This window comes from Lepidochelys kempii, chromosome 8 (genome assembly GCF_965140265.1).
Source record: "Lepidochelys kempii isolate rLepKem1 chromosome 8, rLepKem1.hap2, whole genome shotgun sequence".
In the NCBI taxonomy this organism is placed as follows: Eukaryota; Metazoa; Chordata; order Testudines; family Cheloniidae; genus Lepidochelys; species Lepidochelys kempii.
Genome location: NC_133263.1, coordinates 15053212 through 15073502, shown reverse-complemented (window position 1 = coordinate 15073502; position 20291 = coordinate 15053212). Strand labels below are relative to the sequence as shown.

At 42.8% G+C, this 20291-nt stretch overlaps 1 protein-coding gene across 1 annotated transcript in view; it reads right to left on the bottom strand.

Moving 5' to 3' along the window:
* Nucleotides 1-266: 266 nt before the first annotated feature.
* PDLIM4 (PDZ and LIM domain 4) overlaps nt 267-20291 on the bottom strand; it is a 105319-nt gene continuing 85294 nt past the window's right edge. The window contains exons 4-7 of the mRNA XM_073355643.1: nt 19789-19964; nt 14332-14489; nt 7376-7496; nt 267-5439 (exon numbers count right to left, since the gene is read on the bottom strand). Of these exons, the coding sequence (XP_073211744.1) occupies nt 5235-5439; nt 7376-7496; nt 14332-14489; nt 19789-19964 (660 nt within the window). The 3' untranslated portion in view covers nt 267-5234. The remainder of the gene's footprint in view (nt 5440-7375; nt 7497-14331; nt 14490-19788; nt 19965-20291) is intronic.

Here is a 20291-nt window from a genome sequence, read left to right as displayed (position 1 = left end):
ATGGCTGGGGTGCCCCATGGCCACATTGGGCTGTGGGCAGCCAGCATATGTTAGAGCTGGGGAAGGGGATCTCACAGAGTTAACAGTTCATTCAGCGAAAACTCCATTGCAATTCTGATCTGTTCCATTTGGCATTGCAGGACGCTTCTCTTGAGGTGGATCCTTACATGAGTCCAGTTCTGGGCACCACATTTCAGGAAAGATGTGGACAAATTGGAGAAAGTCCAGAGCAACAACTCAGCTATAATGAATGAGAGACAGGAAACTGACAGTACCACTTTATTTTGTATTTCATACAAACGCTCTCCCCCAAATGCTTTACAGAGTTAAATAATAGAGTTAACAGACACTTGCGGTATTTACAAGGTTCATTCTTGTCACTAGCCTGGTAAGGCAGGTAGAATAGCAGTCTGGTTTTAGTCACTTGTTACAAGACAAATAATGCGAGCAAAATGGAATCAGTCCAGAAACTAATTTACCACAGGATATTATTGTGTGAGGTGGCTCCGTTTTTAAGCTACTCAGGGGAGCAAATGAGTTGATTACTCATAAGAAAGAGTGGCCATGAGACAAGTGTATGGAAATTTTGATTTGTGGGAACTTATTTTCAAATGAAAACAGAGGTAAGTTTGAATCCCTAAGGTCAGATCTTGCCAGCATTGTTATTTATATAACAGCTAAATGAGACCACTGAGGATGCCTAAGTGAATGGTTTGCTTGATTTATACATTCAAACACAAGGGTAATGAAGCAATTTACGAATGTCTAAGGTGTGCCTCATGTTAGTGTCACAACACATCTGAAGAGTGTGCTGGACACCTGCAGTGTGAAAAACCGCCTTACAAATGGAGCTGAACAGAAGATACAGGTGCTGGAAAGTGATAGATGGCTCAACCTGACAATTACGTCGTTCTCACAACAATACATTTGGAAAAGCTAGGTAGGCCAGTCTCGTAGTACTCTTCCTCCTGCCCAGTCAAGCCTGTACTCAATCCTGTTTGTTCAGAAACGTCCATGTTCTGCTCTATGTCACTATGCTTCTGACTTATTGCCAGGTCCCCATCTGATTATCGTTACACATGCCTACATGGCATTAACTATCATTCTCTGTTGCCACAAATATTTGAATAATGAGAAAATGGCTAAGGGCCTGAAGAGGATGGTTGACTATTTATTTCTCTGTGGGAACCAGAAGGATGTAAAGTGTCTGTTGCGAGCCAAGCAAATCCAATGGGCTTACATGCTTGTGTCCGTATCTGATGATATTACACAATGGGTTTCTAAGAGAGGGCACTTACAACAAGGGAAAATGACTTTTCAATTTTAAATCTTGGTGTTTGATTAAAAAGATACTTCATGCTTCCTTCCCAACTTCCATCTGAGTTATGTCAAGGTGCTTGACAACAACCCTGCGAAGAAGTCTTACACTCATCGTACACATGGGGAAACCGAGGCAGGGAGCGGGGTTAAGAGACTTGCCTCAGGTCCCACAGGAAGCCTATGGCACGACTGGTAGCACGCCTCATAATTTTTTTTCTCCTAGTTCTGGACTACCATGACTTCTCATTTAGCAGACAATTAGCTAAAGGGCACATGAGAAAATGAACATGGACTTTTAAGGAGAGCAATAAAACTAGAGGAAATGAACCACAAGCAATATTTATAGACGAAGTGCAAAGAGATCAATTGTTAGCGATGATACATCAGCACGTAAAAACCCGAACAAACCCCAAAAACAGATAAGGCAGGCACCCACTTCACAAAACATATTATAACCAATTAACCTGGGCCCAGTAATGTACGAGGTTAAAAAACTAAGTAGAAATGAACATGAATGACAATTGCGAAGTAATAAGCTTCCAGTAGTGGCGGGCAAACACAGTGCAATAATATTTTATACTTGATTAGGAGTTTAGTAGTACAGCTAATCATTTACAGTTGCCCAAAGTATTTATGTTCAGATGGTCCAACTCCTTAAGAAAGGCTAAGCATACATAAAGGGAGAACTAGACTCAGCTATCTATGTGACAGAACCACCTTACGTTACCTGTACCTTAATAATTAAACCCGATCCTCACTGAAGGGAGTTGCAAGCCATGGTGTGGATGGATTTACAGACCTGATGCAGGTTTTGATGGTGAGTACAGGAGATAAAAGGGGGAAAGGTATTTTCCATTACCAGGAGAAACACATGGGGCTAAGGGACAGCGCATCAATGCCATAGCCTTTTGTCTCTTGGGATGAACTCTGGGTTCAAATCCTGAGCAGATCACAAGCGAAAACAAGCTACTGTCTAAACCACATTATAAAACTACTTCACCATTCTGCAGGATGGGTAACTTTTGTTTGGGGGAAGTTCAGGCCTGGCATGGAAGGTGCATTGTTGGTCAGGATTAAACTGCATAACTGTGAAGAAAAAAAACCCAGCCAGCCAGCCCTTATTTATCAAAATGTCAAGCTTTAAGCAGTGCTATTAGGCTCTCACTTCCACTAGCATCACTGTAATCACTGATCCACTGAATGCATGAAACAAAAGCGAGAATGGATATGCTGTCAGCTGGAATGACCCTCACTCTCTCACACAGAGAGATGCCCTCACCCTGCCACCAGAAGAATTCCTGCAAATGAGTTAGACATACATGAACAGTAGCAGCCTTATATTTATGAATTACCAGACTTGTCTGCGCTGCTGCTAGGTGGCATCTGGACTCAGGATTTCCTGACCCTGGCTTCTCATGCAGCCTACCAATGCTGCAGCACATTCAGCACTAGGAAAATTTGAATACCAGCGCTATGCCAGCAACTGGTTTCACCAATACAGGGTTAACCATGTGTCCCACTCTAGCAGGCCAACCTCCCTCCTGTGATCCATCATAGCGTCAAACAGAATAAAGAATATGCCACTCAAACCCTCACAGCCTCTCCGTTTCACAGTGTGATGTAGCAGCCATAGGAAGGACGATTTCTACAGGTGATTTCTACGCCTAACACTAGCCAACAGATCTTTTTTTCTGACCTTCTTCCAAGACCCCATTTCTCAGACCCCTTTTAGGGAAAACAGACAGGAGAAAGAGGGGCAGGCCGGTTGCCCCATCTATACTGTTTTGTGCCTGTCCAGAAGAGGCAGCTGTGTATCAGAGTGTTTTGCATTCCTCACAATTCTCTGCACTGAAGGGGGTGGGGGGGGGGAGGGGGAGAAATAGGGGAAAGGGGCTACTGCTCCTAGGCAGAAATAGCACCCCCCATCTGATAGTAACTCGTTCAGGTATTGAGAAATAATGCTGTCCTGGGCTGTACAATTCAAACCACAACATCACATTCTTTTCTGGGGAGCGATCAAAACCCATGATTTGCCCAGGACGGAACTGAATGTCTGCACTGAATGTTTTACTAGTAACTGTGTGGCATGCCGAGGGGGGGGGGGGGTCTTGTGTTTCTCAGAGTTACTGTTGTTGCTCTTTAACTGCTAAGAAAAAGACCAGAACTATAACCAGGATACGGTAACCCTGGCAACCATGCAGTTCAATGTTCGGCTTTCCGACACAGAAAAAAGGTGATTTGTTTTCTGCTCGGTTTTTAAACTACGTCTACAGTTCAAAAGGTCGGATATTCCAGCAAGCGGAATGTCTCCAACCCCCACTGATCCCAAAGGGAGTTGGGGGAACTATAGTCCACCAGTTTTCAGTGGAATGCACTCTACCTCTATCTGAAGTGCAAATTCAATTCATAGGGGTGCCTAGTGTATGGTGGTTATTGGGGCAACTGCATCCTACTGCCTCTTCCGGTGGGAGAGATCAGCAGCAGGACACATGACCTTTCTAAAAGAAAAATGTTTCCAGGCTTCTTATTTTTAATGTGCTGGTAATGCAGGGGTAAGGTTTCCAAAGCAGTGCATGGGGGAAATTGGCCACATGGCTTCCATTAGCATGAGTGGTACTCAAGCAGCCAAATCTCAGCTCACGGCTTACAAACGGCCCAACGTTCAGCCAATACTGGATGTCAGATGCCGTTCCAGCAGGATGCCCAAGGAAAATAAAACCCTCCAAACACCAGAACAAAACATCTCTCCCGACAAAATCAAACATTTCCCCAAAACAAACGGGAAACAAAATCTTGTAAATGGCTTAGGTTTGCGCTGAGCAGCAGTGGGTCTGAATCTGCTCCCACTCACTCTAGACCAGGAAAAATGAACTCAGCAGCTGCATTTACCAGTTCTGGTGCAACTTTCTAAGTTCTTGATGGATTTTGCTATTGGTTCCACAGCTGTGAAATTACAGAGAGCCAGAATGGCAGGTAGTTTTAAGAGCTGCTGTACAATCCTAGGGGCCACTGAAAACAGCAAAAGCTGGATCAGGCCTATGATGAACAAAAACAAAGACACCCTTTGCAGGAGGGCGAACAAGGCAGTCAAACATACGAGCTGAAGACCAATTCAGGAATCAGCCAGGCAGCCCAATACTATGTCACGGTCCTAAGCATTAGATGCCAGAGAATTCCAGGAACTAAAAGCAAACAGAAAAGCAAACCTTATAGCAGAATGTAGGTGCACGGTGCCTTTTTGATTCTTTTTGATTGAAACCTGGATCAGGTCTGCAGATCAGGTCAGTGCCATGTCATGTAACTAGTGAATTTCACGGTGACTACTTTTTAAAAAGATCATTTTTGCACAGGACAGTCATCTCTGCTTAATATCAGATCTTGTATGAAACTCTTTCCACCCCACCACTGTGCTGCATTGCAGGAACATAGCTTCCACCTGGTCTCAATTTTTTAGCACTCAGAGTCACAGAGCAATGTGTTACAGAAAGGTATAGATCTAAAGCAATGCAATAAAAGTTAGTTTCTCTTGTTAAAGTGCCTTATTTCCTTTGAGCTTTTAAAATGTTTTCCTTACATTTTAAAATGAAGAGAAAAAAAAAAGAATACTGGTTTTATATGAAACATAGTAGAAAATTAATCAATACTTACACAGATCTTGGACAAGGCCATGGCAGAACTTATTTAAAAACCCAGCAGACAACCCAAAAGCAGAGCGTCAAAAGGAAGGAAAAAACCTGTTCATATGCTTTCAACACCATCCCCTTGAGATCCCCAGAGTAAACCGCTTTATCTCTGAATAGCCATTTTACTGAGACGCTAGTAATCGGAGTTGATTACAGACATATTTTAAAACTAGTGGCGTGCGTGTGGGTGGGCGAGTTGCCTTATGACCTCTCCAGGAATAGAGTATGCACTTAGACAAGTTCGACTTTCGCGTTTGGATAAACAGCGACAACATCATATCCTTCGGGGGGCTTAACCCTTTCCTTCGCGTGTGTTTCGCAGTACAGCTGCTCCTCGATGAAGAAATATCCCCTCTGCTTCAGGTTTAGGCCACAGTCATTGCACATGAAACATTCTGGGTGGTAGAGCTTGTCCCGAGCTTTGACAATGGTCCCTCTGTCAAGTGTAGGAGAGAAGACGGATTACAGACCAAGCTGATGTCAAAAGTCATAGCAAGTGCACTCTGGAGCAGTTTGTTCCACTGCCCAGCATAGCAAAGAAACACGAAAGTAAATGGCATTTAGTGACATTTTGAAGATATTGTTTGACCCCTGCAAACTCTTCTGCCTCAGTCCCTGATACCCACCTTGTTCCCCCTGCTGGCCGTCTAAAATCCCACTGTGAAAATCCTCTCCCTCAGCCACTGCTCTGATCATCTTGACCTCTCCTTCAAGGGCCCAGTCCTGCTTCCACTGATGTCAGTACCAAAATCCTTGTTAACATCAGTGCCCGAAGCCCTGGACTGGCTCCCTACTGCCTTCTGCATCGAGTTCTCCTCAGCTTCAAGGTGCTGCTCAACTCTCCTCTCCATCATGGTTCCCAGAGCTTCTTTTACCACACCCACACCTCTCACCTGATCCTCCTCTTTGCTTCCTTCTCCCATGCCCGTCTCCACAACACCTCCCACATGGTCACCGTTGCCTGGGACACCCTTCCCATCCCAGTGTGGCACTTCTGCATCCGCTCCTTCTTTACAGCCTTCCTTGAAAACCCATTTCTTTCTCAAAGCCTATCAGCATTAGGCTGTCCCTCCACCCCCACCCCTCAAGAGCCCAGATGGATGAGGGAATATCTTTTACTGGACCAACTTATGTTAGTAAACTTCTGTAATAAAAGATATTGCCTCCCCCACGTTGCTGACTTTTGTCTGTCTGTTTAGGGACCATGTCTCCTCCACGTTCTGTACAGTGCAGATCACACAGATGCTGATCAACAACCATTCAGTTGATTTCAAGGTTGTTGGGAGCGGGTGGGTGGGGGGTGCGGGGCGGTGCCCTGCACCTCCTAAGAGACACTTGGCACCTTCCAGAATTGGACTTGAAGGGGATGTACATGGTAAGCCCTTTCCTACTCTTGTGGGTTGTTGCCTGACAGCCTGAATTCCTTACCCCACGCCTTGGCACGACGCTGGATCTGGAGCAATGGTTCTAAACCTATTTACCATTGTGAGCTGCAAGCCCACAGGCTGCAGGTTGAGAACCACTGGTCTGGAGTATCCACATTCAGCCAGGATGATGGAAAGGAGACCTGTCTGTGAGAGCAGGGAGCCATCCCCTTAGCCTATAGCATCAGCCCTTTCACATGCTAATGTAATAAAATAACTGCCTACGCAAGCCATTTCTGGGAGATCTCCCACCATTGCACCTCCCCTGTGATAAGAATGATGAAAACATGAACATGGACAGTGCACAGGAACTTTTACCATGTTGTCAGCAAGTCCCGCTCGAACTTACTCGAACTGGTGTGCTGGTAAAAATGCCTGTATTCTGCATACCACGTTGCAACAGTGGGAGCTTTCTCAAAAAAACCTCCCCAAAAACAACCCACCGCCGCAAGGCTAGTCAAGTAGACAAAGCCCTGCAGACTCTGGAGTCATCCACCAGGACTGAACCCAGCAACTTCAGCATGAAAAACACTGTCCTCTTCCACTTGAGCCAAATGAGATCTCGGTTCATTGTGGGATAATAAAAGGGTAGTAATAATTTCTGGGACCACTCACATGCATTAGGCCAGTATATTACAATAAGCATGGTAAAATCATGCGCGTCAGTAGAAATCCCGGTTACATCACGGCACTGGTCATATTTCTTTGCATCTTGAAAAGGCAACCCAGACTGTACTGGGGAATGTCACCTCATTCCGATTTTTTTATCTTGTGTACAGGTCTGGCTAGCAAAAAAATAGGAAGACTTGGAAGACTCTGCTGTAAATATTAATAGAGCCACTTCTAATAGATGAATACCACAATAGAGGTCTTGTGACTACGTTAATCGGCCTGCTCCATTGCATGTTGTTATTGACCTCGAATGCTATGGAGAGATCATGTACTTACACGATCCCATTTCCACATCTGGTGCACTCAGGAAGCATCTGCAATCCAGACATGGCACCACCGAGTTTTGATACTGGAGATTTGATGTTTCTTGGGCCAGTCAGCCGGTCGAGTTTTTCACCTGCCAAGAGTTTTGAAAAGACACAGATTAAAAGCTGACCTCTATTTTAGAGGAGAGATGTGACACCTGGGAAAACATGATATACATATTGCAACAGAAAACTCTTCTTGCAATTTGCGTAACAAAGAAAATGGTGGGACCAATCGGACTTTAGCAAATTCAGCATTTAAGTTCATAGAACACTGATAGGCCTCACATAAATCCATGGTACATCATAATGAAGCCAGCAGGGTCAGTAACTAACTGCTCAGAATGGTAGCAATGAAATGGCTGAAATATAACCATTGATTACCACATCACGATTTAATCGTACATCCTCAACAATCTAAACAGATCCCATCGATCTAAACAGACCAGGGCTGAATTTGTTTGAGAGATTTTTTTGGGAGCTAAGAGGCAGAGATGGGGAGAGAGAAGCACACTGATGAAATCATAGAGGAGCAGAACAGAGGGAGTGGGTTCTATCTGAGTAAGATTAGATGTACTGTTTTTTTATATCTATGACCAGTCAAAGAGAAAAAGATTAAAACCTTTTGGAGCACAGGGAAAACCAAAAGAAGAAATAAACCAAACAATAACACAGTTAAGTGTATTTTTCTTCTTAGAAGATGTATTTGTTTTATTACATCTGTCGTGAGTAAGGAAGACTTTTGTGAGCCGAAAACAAAAGTAAATCAGCATGTTAGAAGCTGACTTTTTTCTTGGCATTAAGTTTTGTTTTACATCGGAGATCAGCCAAACTAAAAGGAAGCAATGAAAGCTTTATGCATAGTAACTGGTGCACTCTCTCATACGTGTGTGTGTGTGTGCATATATATATATCTATAGCAAGAGAGTGTATACAAATAGTGAGTGTTTATATATATATATATATATATATATACACACACACACACTCACTCACATGGATACATGTACATTGCCAAAAACTGTAAAACTTAACAACATACATGACTAACTGTGAGATTTTCCAGAATCCCCTGTCACCCACCAGATCACAGTTGCAATTTTGAATATACTCATCCAAGCCCCCATTCAGCAAAGAACTTTAAGCATATGATTAATTTTAGGCACATGCTTAAATTTCATTGACCTCCATGGGACTTTAGCATGTGCTTACGTGCTGTGCTGAATAGGAGTAAGTATTCACCACACGGCTACTTTGGAGCTTTAATAGCTTTAATTCTGCCCTAAAGTGCTTAATACAGCTTTAAAAAATTCTGTGTATATAAAAGTTCATTCTTAGCATTTTTGATCAATCAGGGTATCATTCCTCCAGGCTGTTTACTGAACGTGTCCCTATTGTTATAAACAGATTCACACAGTATTTCTGACTTGAATTCTCAGCAAAAAGAAAGGGAAGCACCACTGAGTAATGCATTTTCCCAAATGATTTGGGGATGAGAGAAGCACCTCCTCTTCCCTTTTAGAATAAGGACGTAACAGGTAGGACAACTTGCTTTGCTTTCAACCCAGAAAGACAGATCAGTGCATTTCAGCTCTAGCAGTTACTAGCATGACTATACTTTCATCCTTGTAGAAACTGTTTGCCTTTAATGTAGAGAAGGCTATTCAATTATAGAATTAAGAAGTGAGCAAAGGACCCAAAAAACTCTCTCCCTCCCAAAGTCAGGGTTTTTTTGGGGGAGGGCCTTTTAATCATTTCTCTGTCTTTGCACAGTGACAGTCTTAGCCATTGACACTGAGCCAAAGCATGATAGTGCTCATGATTTTACCATCAAACAACTAAGATCATGAAAACCAAACTCCCTCCCAGCCCCCCATGAGTAAAACACAATGTTAATGATTTCAGAAGTCTTGGAATAAGACAGCCCCTTGCTCTATGTGCAACTGACTGCCCAAGCAACCCACTGAGACTGTTAAGCCAAAGAGGCCTCCAGTGTGTTTGGTTGGACTCAAGCAAAACTCGTTTGCTGAGATTTTCTGTGGAGCATGGACTGACACAATCGTGCACAAGGTCAGACCTCACATCACTGAGAGATGCTGTATTTGAGCTATTCATATATTCATTTGCCAGTTTTTAAAATATCACCCTACACTTGAAGCTGCTCTTATTCCTAAACTAGGGAACTGGGATGATTTCGACAGAGGTGGGGATAGAGAGAGAGATTTTAAAACAAGGTAGGATCTTCAAAACTCTCACCAGAATGCTAGGTCCTTTCCCTCTGTTTCTGCAGACACAGAGCCCCACAATAATTTATGTTCCTCAGCTAGGCAGCTACTAACTTTAACTAAACATTCTTGTCTATGCTTTGTGGTTAGAGGGCTCATCTTTCATGGTTGAGGGGCACCCATTGAGGCAACTGTTATGTTTCTTTACAAATCCTGTCAGATTCCCAGCAGGAAACACTTCTTATTAGAGGCACAGTGTGAGGCCAATCATCATAAAGAAAAAACACTGCTTCTGGCAGGAAAATTTTCCATATCCCCAGTCCTTCATGTGAAATACCAGGTTCCCTAAGACTAAGAAGATCCTGCCTTTAAAGGGACACTGTAGACTAGTCTTGGACCTGAAATGTACATTTCTTCTTTTTTGTATTTATTTTTTAAAAGGGGGAAAGGGAAGATCTGAAGAACCCGGATACAAATTAAAAAGAAAACAGCATGATTTCAAAAACAACAATGAACCTAAATATCTTAAACGGAATCTCTATTACTGAGACTCCCCAATACAATAACATTTCCCTAGTGCACCAGAACCCAGAAGTGAAATAATTTACCCCAAAGTGAAAGGGATTAGTCTAGTTCCGTCATCCAAGCTGAATGAAATGCAAAAGAAGCTTAAATTAAGAAAAATACATTCAGATTTTATAACGTTTACTTTTTAATTACCTATGAGTTTTATGCTGACAGAATCTCTGCAGAAGAGAGTATTTCATTTTTAATCCTTTACAAAATGAACACCAATAACTTAACAATCAATGCTCCTGGCCTGGTTCTGTGGCTGCAAAACTTGTCAGGGATTCACCAGCCTCATGTAAAAATCACTAGGAGAACAGAACCAGGTATAAAGTAAGAGAGAAAAAAGGATGGTGCTGGCCTTAGAATGAAGATCTGAATTGTCCAGCTTGCTGACCATTTGGTTGATATCTGTCATCAGTTTTGTAATTCCAGACTCTGACAACATTGTGCTGCCATGTTACCAGAGGTTGGCATTGTAATAAACTCCATGTGGGAGGGCAGGGGGCAGTTCTTCAAAAAATCTTTTTAAATAGTGTTGCACTTTTAAGATACCCTATTAAAATCTTGTAAAAGAAAGGCTCCACTGTGCTAGTTAGGTCTCGTCATGAGAGGATGGAAGAAGGGGAGGAGACAATAGTCATTTACAAGCTTCAACTCCAGCACTTTCTACTCGCTTCCTCCCAATAATGAGGTTCTTGGGTATGTACAGTTGTGCACTGTCAAAAGACACAAAGGCACAATTGGATCCTGCTGTTACTGCCAGCTAATCATGCATTTGCCCTGCCAGCCTAGAATGGAATAGAACTTCTATGCCTAGGAGTACCATGGCTAATCTCATATTTCACGCTTTTCCAAAAGTAAGTTATTGGCCCTTCTCCTTGCCTACAAAATGTAAACGGCTGCTTGGGTTGAAAGCTGATTTTCCCAAAGATCATAGCTTATTCTCAGGCCTCCTGCACTCACCCAGGCCTGGTCTTTGGGATCTGTAACGCTCATAGCCACATATTCTTCCAGGTCTTGGAGGACCCCAGGTCGCACTGTGGGTGTGGGGGAGCAGTGCCACCTAGAGTGCACGGATGATGTTTTTAGGGCTCCCACAAACTCCCTCAGAGCCACTTGCCTACAGCAGGGGACTGGCAGTAACCTGATGATGGTAAAGCAAGGCAGTGATATTCGACGGAACCCGGAATTGTCTGCCTGCCCTTCATCGCCTCCCCAGGCCAGACCTGGTCTCAGTGATACGGACAAAGTGGGCAGTGCTTTGGAATGGCAGGGTGCAGAAAACCGTTCTGTTCCAGCCAGCCATGTCCACAATGTGGCGGGTGGAGAGTCTGCCAGCCCAAACACCAAATAACATTGGGCCACTCTGTAGCACCTCTTTTCTTCGGCTCTCAAATGCCTTTGCAAACATTTGGGCCCAATCCTGCTCACCAGTGGAAGTTGCGTCACTGCTTTCAGTAGGTACAAGATATTGCTTGTCATGAATTAAGTCTTGCAAATAGCCTAGTGAGGTAGGAAAATATTCTCAGTAATTTTACGTACAGAGAAACTGAGGCACAACAAAGCTGTGTTACCAAACTCTGGCAATTTTATCCCAAGCCTTGCAATAGTTGTTGTTTTTCCTTAAAGTCCCAGCTCCTTGAGTCATGTGGGAATATCAGTCTTCTTGCAGAGAAAAGCTTGAAAATTTAAACCCTAAAGGCCCAAAACTCACAAAATGAACAAAACATTTATTGTTTAAAATCTCGTGGCTTTTTAAGACAATCTCATAATTTTTGCAGTCTGGCTCACGATTTTTGTAGGGTTGGAGACGAGTGGACAACATTCAGCTAAACTATGGGCTTTGTTATGTTCTATAGGAAGCTGACTGTGGGACTGCGATTAGAACGGAGACCTCTGACTCCCAGTATTATGTCTGTTCATGTAAATGCCACTTATTTAAATTGAAATGGTGGGCGAGGTCATATCTTTTATTGGACCAACTTCCGTGGGCGAGAGAAACAAGCTTTTGAGCTTACACAGAGCTGTCCTTCAGATCTTCAGCACCCGAAGAAGAGTTCTGCGTAAGCTCAAAAACTTGTCCGTCTCACCAGCAGAAGTTGGTCCACTAAAAGATATTACCTCACCCACCCTGTTTCTCTAATATCTTGGGACTAACATGGCTACAACAACATTGCATACATTTATTTAAATAGGCAACTGATATTCTATTAATTATGCCCCCAACTGTTTCTAAAATATTACATCTGTATGAATGTTTCTAGGAAAACAGCCGCCGTGTGCATCCAATCTGCAAACCTGGACACCTTCCACAGGATGCCCAAAGCCTGAGTTTGGATGCAGTAAGCACACAGATGCTAATCTGGGCTGTGCGTTCAGGTACCCAGGTTTCAAACCTGCCCTCTGGGAGTTCACCGCCTTTGGAACATTTATTGCTGGAGACGTGTTCGCGTGTCCAGTCATTCCAAGTCTCAGCACAAAGGAGGTGAGCTTGAAAACAACAAGAACCAGAACAGTCAGTTTCCGAGTTTCCTTTCAAAGTGCTTTCCAGGCCTGTGGAATGATTCAGTAGAGAATTACATAGAGGCTGTCAGCCAGGTCTTTTTCTCAAGGGATGATGTGGCTCAGCCCAGAGTGTGGAGTCTAATCCTTCCACAGGCAAGCAGCCAATGTATGCACACCTGTGCAATAACACGGAAAATCTGAGCAGAGGTTTGCCAGTGACCAGGTAATACCTTTGCACACTGTCACAATCTCATTTCCCAGCGTCCACATAAGCAATGAAAGAAGATGAAGGTTGCTGGCCGGGTTAGTTGCTGAAGTGGTTGTGGCCGGTGGGACCGGAGTGCCAGGAGCATGTGTGAACAAGCTCTCTACAATGGAAGTGCAGAGGAGGTTGCTAATCCTGTTTGAGAACTTGTGGAAGTGGGAGAGCCAAAATCCAGCCTCTGAAGTATCCCAAAGACTGAACTAAAGACATTCCTGCCCAGTCACACACCAAATGCTTTACATAGACGTCTACAGCTCTGCCTCAAGCACTAATCTCTTTCAAGTGGTCCAGACACACCAAACTGGGCTGGATGAAAGCAAGGCTGTGGTTTTGTTCTCAAGTTCAATACATTTCTTTCCACATACTTAAGATCAGTGTCACTGCATCACACCAGATTTCAGCTGTCCCAGCCCGTGTGTGTAATGTGAAGGAGACAATGCAGAGACCTTCCTCACTTGTGTCTCTGCCACAGCTTGGGTGGGGGGCTGTCTGGTGTTGTTAGCCCCCTGACATAGCTAGGAAGGATGAAGGAAGAGAGGTCCAGTGGTTAAGGCTTTGGCCCATGACTTGGCAGAGGAGGGTTCAAATCCCTGTGTGACCAAGTCACTTAACCTCTCTGAGCCTCAGTTTCCCATCAGTAAAATGGGAATAACAGCATTTCCCTGCATCAAAGAGGTGTTATGAGGACAAATACACTAAAGATACTACAGTAACAGGCAGCAAGCGGTGGAGCCAACTCTTGCGGTAGATGGGCAGAGAGTGTCAGGGTCCTCGCCTCATATCCTGTTCCTACTCATCAGAGTAACTGGGTACAGCTGCAGGGGGATGTGTGACTACACTCTGCTATGGTTCAAAGGGTGGCATTGCTTCTTCTTCATTGTATGCTCCCCAGCGTAATTCTGGCAAAGTCAGCAGAAATTCTCCCAGCCATTCCTGTTGCACTGTACCATGACCTGCTCAGTGCTGTAAAGCCAAGCTCTGGCCTACTCTGATGAGTGAGCACCATACAGTTACCTCTGTGGGGAGCAGTCACCTTAGTATCGAAGCACTGATGTTCCAAGCTTGGAAGGGCTTTTAATGTGGACCTTTGGATCATAAAAACAAATAATTCTTCCTGTTACACCAGCACAACCTCAGTGAAGTCAACAGGATTGCTCCAGCATAACTGTGAAGAGCATGTGACCCACTGACTCTTTCATGAGAAAAAGAGAAGGTGTTGAAACATGTAGGCTTTCCCCCTTGTAGGGCGTATTATATTCATAGGTAACAAACCGACGTAGAGGACCCTAAGAATTAGGAGGCTTGGGGGACTCTTTGGAAAATTCTGTATGTACAAACAATCTAAGATGCTGTCTTCCTTACCATTCTCTCCGGCTTCTAACATGCCCTGCAAATACCGGAACGATCCAGACTGCTTAGGCTCTGAAGCTGGCTTTTCATAATCCTGGAGCATCTTGTACACATCTGACTCCATGTCAATCCCATTTCTGCTTCTCGGGAGAGGTTTTAAAGGGTCAGCACTATTTAAAAGCAAAGCAATGTCAGATGGTAAGCAGCCATTGCATTCAGGAAAGGAACAAGATTCACAGCTAATTAGGGAAGGGTGAACTCCATGGGGTTGGAAGTTTTATGAGCAGCCCCAAATGTTCTGTGCTTCACCAAACAAGTCTGCATTTCATTAAACTTTTTCACCCATAAATTATATCCACGTTTATTTTCACAGAGATTTAATTAAATACTCCATTCCCATGTTTTCTACCTACAGCAAAGCTTGCTCTAGGGAAACAAACATGCAAATCATGAAAGATAAACTAGTATGTTGCTTGCTCTTCTATTGTGCAATATAACTAAGACTTGACCAGTTACCAAGAGTCTTAGACAAAGGGCAGCTGCTAAAAAGCTTCGTAAATTACTGTGCCACACATGAAATGTACTGAAAAAATTCATTAAACTAATGACTCAGTGCTATGGAAGCTACCCATCCATCGTTAAATGACCTGACATCTGAGGTATTTTTTGTTGTTGCCAACCACAGCCCCTGTGGATATGATGACAGGTTTCAGAGCGGTAGCTGTGTTAGTCTGTATCAGCAAAAAGAACGAGGAGTACTTGTGGCACCTTAGAGACTAACAAATTTATTTGAGCATAAGCTTTTATGGGCTAAAACCCACTTCATCGATGCATACAGTAGGAAGATAATACAAACACACACAGAGAACATGAAAAAAGTGGAGTTGCCATACCAACTCTAACGAGAGTAATCAATTAAGGTGGGCTATTATCAGCAGGAGAAAAAAACTTTTGTAGTAATAATCAGGATGGTCCATTTCAAACAGTTGACAAGAAGGTGTGAGTAACAGCAGGGGGAAAATTACCATGGGGAAATAGTTTTTAGTTTGTGTAATAACTCATCCACTCCCAGTCTTTATTCAAGCCTAATTTAATGGTGTCCAGTTTGCAAATTAATTCCAGTTCTGCAGTTTCTCATTGGAGTCTGTTTTTGAAGTTTTTTTGTTGAATAATTGAGACTTTTAGATCTATTTCCCCATGCTAATTTTCCCCCTGCTGTTACTCACACCTTCTTGTCAACTGTTTGAAATGGACCATCCTGATTATCACTACAAAAGTTTTTTTTCCCTCCTGCTGATAATAGCCCACCTTAATTGATTACTCTTGTTAGAGTTGGTATGGCAACTCCACTTTTTTCATGTTCTCTGTGTATATATATCTTCCTACTGTATTTTCCACTGCATGCATCTGATGAAGTGGGCTTCAGCCCACAAAAGCTTATGCTCAAATAAATTTGTTAGTCTCTAACGTGCCACAAGTACTCCTCGTTCTTTTTGTGGATATGATGTTATCTCCAGTGAACGCACCTTTCTAATCCAGTTTCCTTCTGGATAATTCTGCATTGAAAAGGCCAGTGGTATTTGTCCGAGAAAGTCCAAGTGTTAAAAAAACAAAAATACCGGGCCCACAAAAATGACCACTAAACAAATTAAAAAAACACCCTCCAGACGTCCTATTTTATCACATTCTCTCCCATGTTCTTTGATCCCACATTGTCTGTTTAGATTGTAAATTCTTTGGGGCAGGGGATTGTCTATGTTCAAAGCACCAAGCACAATATTGTGTGCAACTGAAACAAACAATATATAGTAACGAAGGCCCTGATTCAACAATCCATCCTAATACAGCAAAGCTCTAAAAGGACATGCTTATGTTCCATTGACTTCAAAGAGACTTTAGCAAATGCTTACGCACATTGTTGAACAGAGAAGGTCTTAAGCGTATGTTTAAATGCTTTTGTTGAACTGGGGCCTGATAGCATAATATAGCACCTGGGGGCAGGGACTTTGTCTTACTTGTCTGTAAAGTGCCATGCACATCAATGTCTTTATAAAAACAATAAAAATAGCCAGAGCTCTTAATCCCCATCAGACAGCATAACACATCTTACTCATCATGAGTCACTGTCTCCACCAGCATTGCATTCATGCCAGTACATAAATCAAACAAAATTCACTTTCAACAATGCAAAAGGTTGCATTTTCTGGAAGTAATCTGAATCTCAGACTCCTGCTGTGCCCAGCTTCTGTTTGGAATGTGCAGTTGTTGGTGGGAAACTTAGGAACTCAAAGCTAAACCTGCAAGATCGGACAAGCAGGACTTGATTTTTCTAACATTCTAATGGGCAGTTAGTGATCTCTTCATCAAGTCAGCAGTGGCAGGACTGGATTGGTCACCACGGATGGAGATGCCATTATATACAGTAGAGGAGCAAGATCCACAACTAATTAGGGAAGGGCGTACCACATACTCCATGGGGTTTAAGGTTCTGCAAACTGCCCTGGGTGTTCTGTGTGTCACCAAACAAGTCTGCATTTGATTAAATATTTTCATCCATGCATTACATTCTACTTTATTTTCACAAAGATCCAATTAAACTCCCTTTCCTCCCGCAATGTTTTTCTGCCTATAGGGAAGCCTGTTCTAGGGAAACAATTATGCAAGCCATGAAGCAATCTATGCATAATTCTCTGAAGATTGTGATGCCCATGAAATCTTGAGTCAGCGAGCTGAGCTGTTGCTGCTGAGAATCGTTGAGTGGACATGGGACTGAAAGTTGTTGCAGCATCTACCACCGGTGACTTGAACCTGACTCTGCAGATTCTGTGCCAGTTGCTCCGGTGTCCTTTCTGCATGTCTGAAGTTCCCTAACTACCTTGTTACAGTGCTGTCATCCGTCAAGTCACGTGTTTTCAACTAGGGAGTAAACTTGTGTTTTATCAAATCCAGGCAAATCACACACTTGAAAAAGACTGAGTTCATGACCCAATTTTGAACCTATGAATGCGTTCAAAATCAAGCACAAATGCACTCACTCATCACTTAGGCTAATCCCCCTGTTTTTAACCAAGGTATACAAAGCCAAATTCTGCTCTCAGTGATTCCTGTGCCATCTCAACAACTTCAGCATCATTAACGTCAATGTGGCTGTACGAATGTAACAGAGGGCAGAATTTGGCTCATCACCCCGAGGTGTGAATTAGTACAGACACACAGTACTCCACAATCTGAAAAAGCTTCTTCACCACTGGGAATTAATATGGGCATTTTTCCTAGTTCAGAACTAATGTGTGACATAAATTACCAACAGCCTCAAACAAAGATACTCCAGTACGCAAGCTGGGCTGCATCAAAGTTTCAGCTATTCAGCGGAGCTGTGTGTGGCTAGAAAAGTGTTTTCTTTTCTATAAGCACTAATATACCTCAGCCTGCCAAACAGCTGCATTCACCTAGATTTATAGATGTACCAATTTATTGGACTTAGTTTTGTATGAAAACCATAATCCCAAAATCTGCTCCAAAGCTTCACTTGGAAGACTAGTCACTATATAATAGAAATCATAGCTTCTACGGGGCAAAAACCTTTGATAAGCGTCTGGTGGACAAACGCTTCCTTAAAACAAGATACTGAAGTTTATGACAAACTCAGGACCATTAGCATCATCCCACATTGGGATCTCATCTGGTGATTGCTACCCTATCCAGTTCCATTAGCAGTAAAAGGATCTGAATCAAGTAGGGTCCAAATTCAGTAGTGATATAAATGATGGGGTAAGTTATACAATGGGTGTCAGTCAGAAAAGGCTATGCCTGGCTGTAATTGATAAACTAGAGTAAAATGTACTAGTTTGGCATTAAATGGACAGGCAAAACAAAAGTACAACTTCAGCCAACCTGATATCCACACCAGCTTGGCATCCTACAGGTAAACTGGGAATGGTGTGGGGATAGGCAGAGTGGGGGAGATCTTGCTTTTATTTCACAGCTTCCTGTTAATTGTTTGCCCTCCTACATACATCCCTTCTGTCCCCCCACGCAGTTACATGTTATTTGCTCATCTACTAAATGTTTAATTGGTGCAATTTATGCCATTTGGCCACTGACATTACAGCACGTGTAGATTACAATTTGTGTAATTGGCACCACTGAATTTGGCCCACAGACTCTCACAGGTGTTACCCCCATTTGCTCTAGGAAGCCTTTTGCTGAAACTGGCCCTGGTCCTTTCTGGTGAGCACAGAATAACATGCCGACCTCCACCTCTGGAGAGACTGCAGAAGTTAACAGAGGTGGTTACAAAAATCCATCTGAAATCCACACTTGAAGGGCAACTGTCAACTTGTTTTTGGTTTTTTTTAATTGAATACGTAAAAAAAAAAACCCAGCAGTTGCTGACAGAACCTCATTAAATAGCATGTTCTGATTTTATTTTTACAGATGCCTTTGAAAATATTTACCCTGGTTCATGTACAGAAGGGTTTTTTCGTCCACAGAAAAACAGAGTAACTGGCTATATGGAGGAAACAATGAGAGTGACTCTGCACAGTGTATTCTCAAATGTACAAAATAAACTTAAAAATAGAGAAAATCATTTTTATTGCCAATATCGGTCAGTTATGGTTAGTTTAGGTGTTACTTGGAAGCATAATAGGTACACCATTTTCAGACAAAAATATGGTTTTTCCAAGTAGGAAACTTCCTTTCAAGGAAATGGCTAGTCAGAATGTTCAAACGTACAGACTATTGACCAGTTTTACTGAATACAGAGAAAGATGCAAGTACCAAGTCATCGTTGCTTATAGACCATCACTGGAATGGTTGTGTTGTAGCTCAGTTATGTGATGGAGCCAATCGTTCGTACTTCCAAAATACTAATATGTTATGTCAACATAAGCTAAACTGCATGAAGAGAACTTTTGCTGTAGCAAAGCCGTTTAGTTGTGTTTAGCAGAATGGGGTTCTGGTCCTTGATTGGACTCCTAGGCGCTATGATAATACAAACAATAATAAATATCTAGCTACTTTGGTATAACATGCTTATGTATTGTACTGAGTGCCATAAGGGGCACAAACATCAGCCGCACACGGCATAGACCTACATAAAATAAACAAACACTGACTTCTGCTCCCATATGGCATTTTGATTAGAAACTTGAACCTTCAGCTCCAAGAACCCGGGTTCCCCATGAATGTGGGATGGCTGCCATTTTTGCTGGAATATTCAAAATTAGACCAGGAACCTTCAGAGCTAAGAGCTCTGCAGCTTGCGCTCAAAAGCCAGCGCACCCTACCTGTGCTGTACCAGACGTCTATCCTTTAGGGACAAGGCACGGAGGGGGGGGGACCTGTTATGTAACCCTCTTCCCCCCACCCAAAGCATAACACTTTATATAAACTGCTATTTAAAAATGTCAAATTCCACCATTAACTGTTAGCAACATAATCACACGATCAGAGCTTTTCTCACACCTGTGTGGCGAAGCAATATGGAGCCCACTCATCTGTGCTGGCAAACTGGATTCTACATTATTTGGATAGAGTCGTGTTGGATTATTGTACTGCAAGTTCAAAATCTGTTTGTTGTCACTGGGGCTCCCTCCAGGAGCATAGGGCACTGGTCTTCGGCTCTGAGTGGGCCCATTATCCTAAAAGGGAGAAGAAACAGAAAACGGTAAGGTAAGTGGCTCCCAGTACTAAACAGCCACTCCAGCTATTCTTCACGGCCTATAATAGCATTTCATTTGTTGTGTGTAATAAGCAGAGGAAGAGAAAGAAATCCACCAGGAAAAAGGAAATTCACATTTGACCCATAATTAGATCTTGCTGAACTTGTGCAGCTTTCATTGGTCTGTAATTAAATAACCTTGACTGTTTCTCAATATTCAGCTATTGCCAATTATTCTGCATTTCTTTATTTCCCTCATATGATCAATATTTATCTGTCCTGTGAAGGAAGAAAAAGGGGAATGATT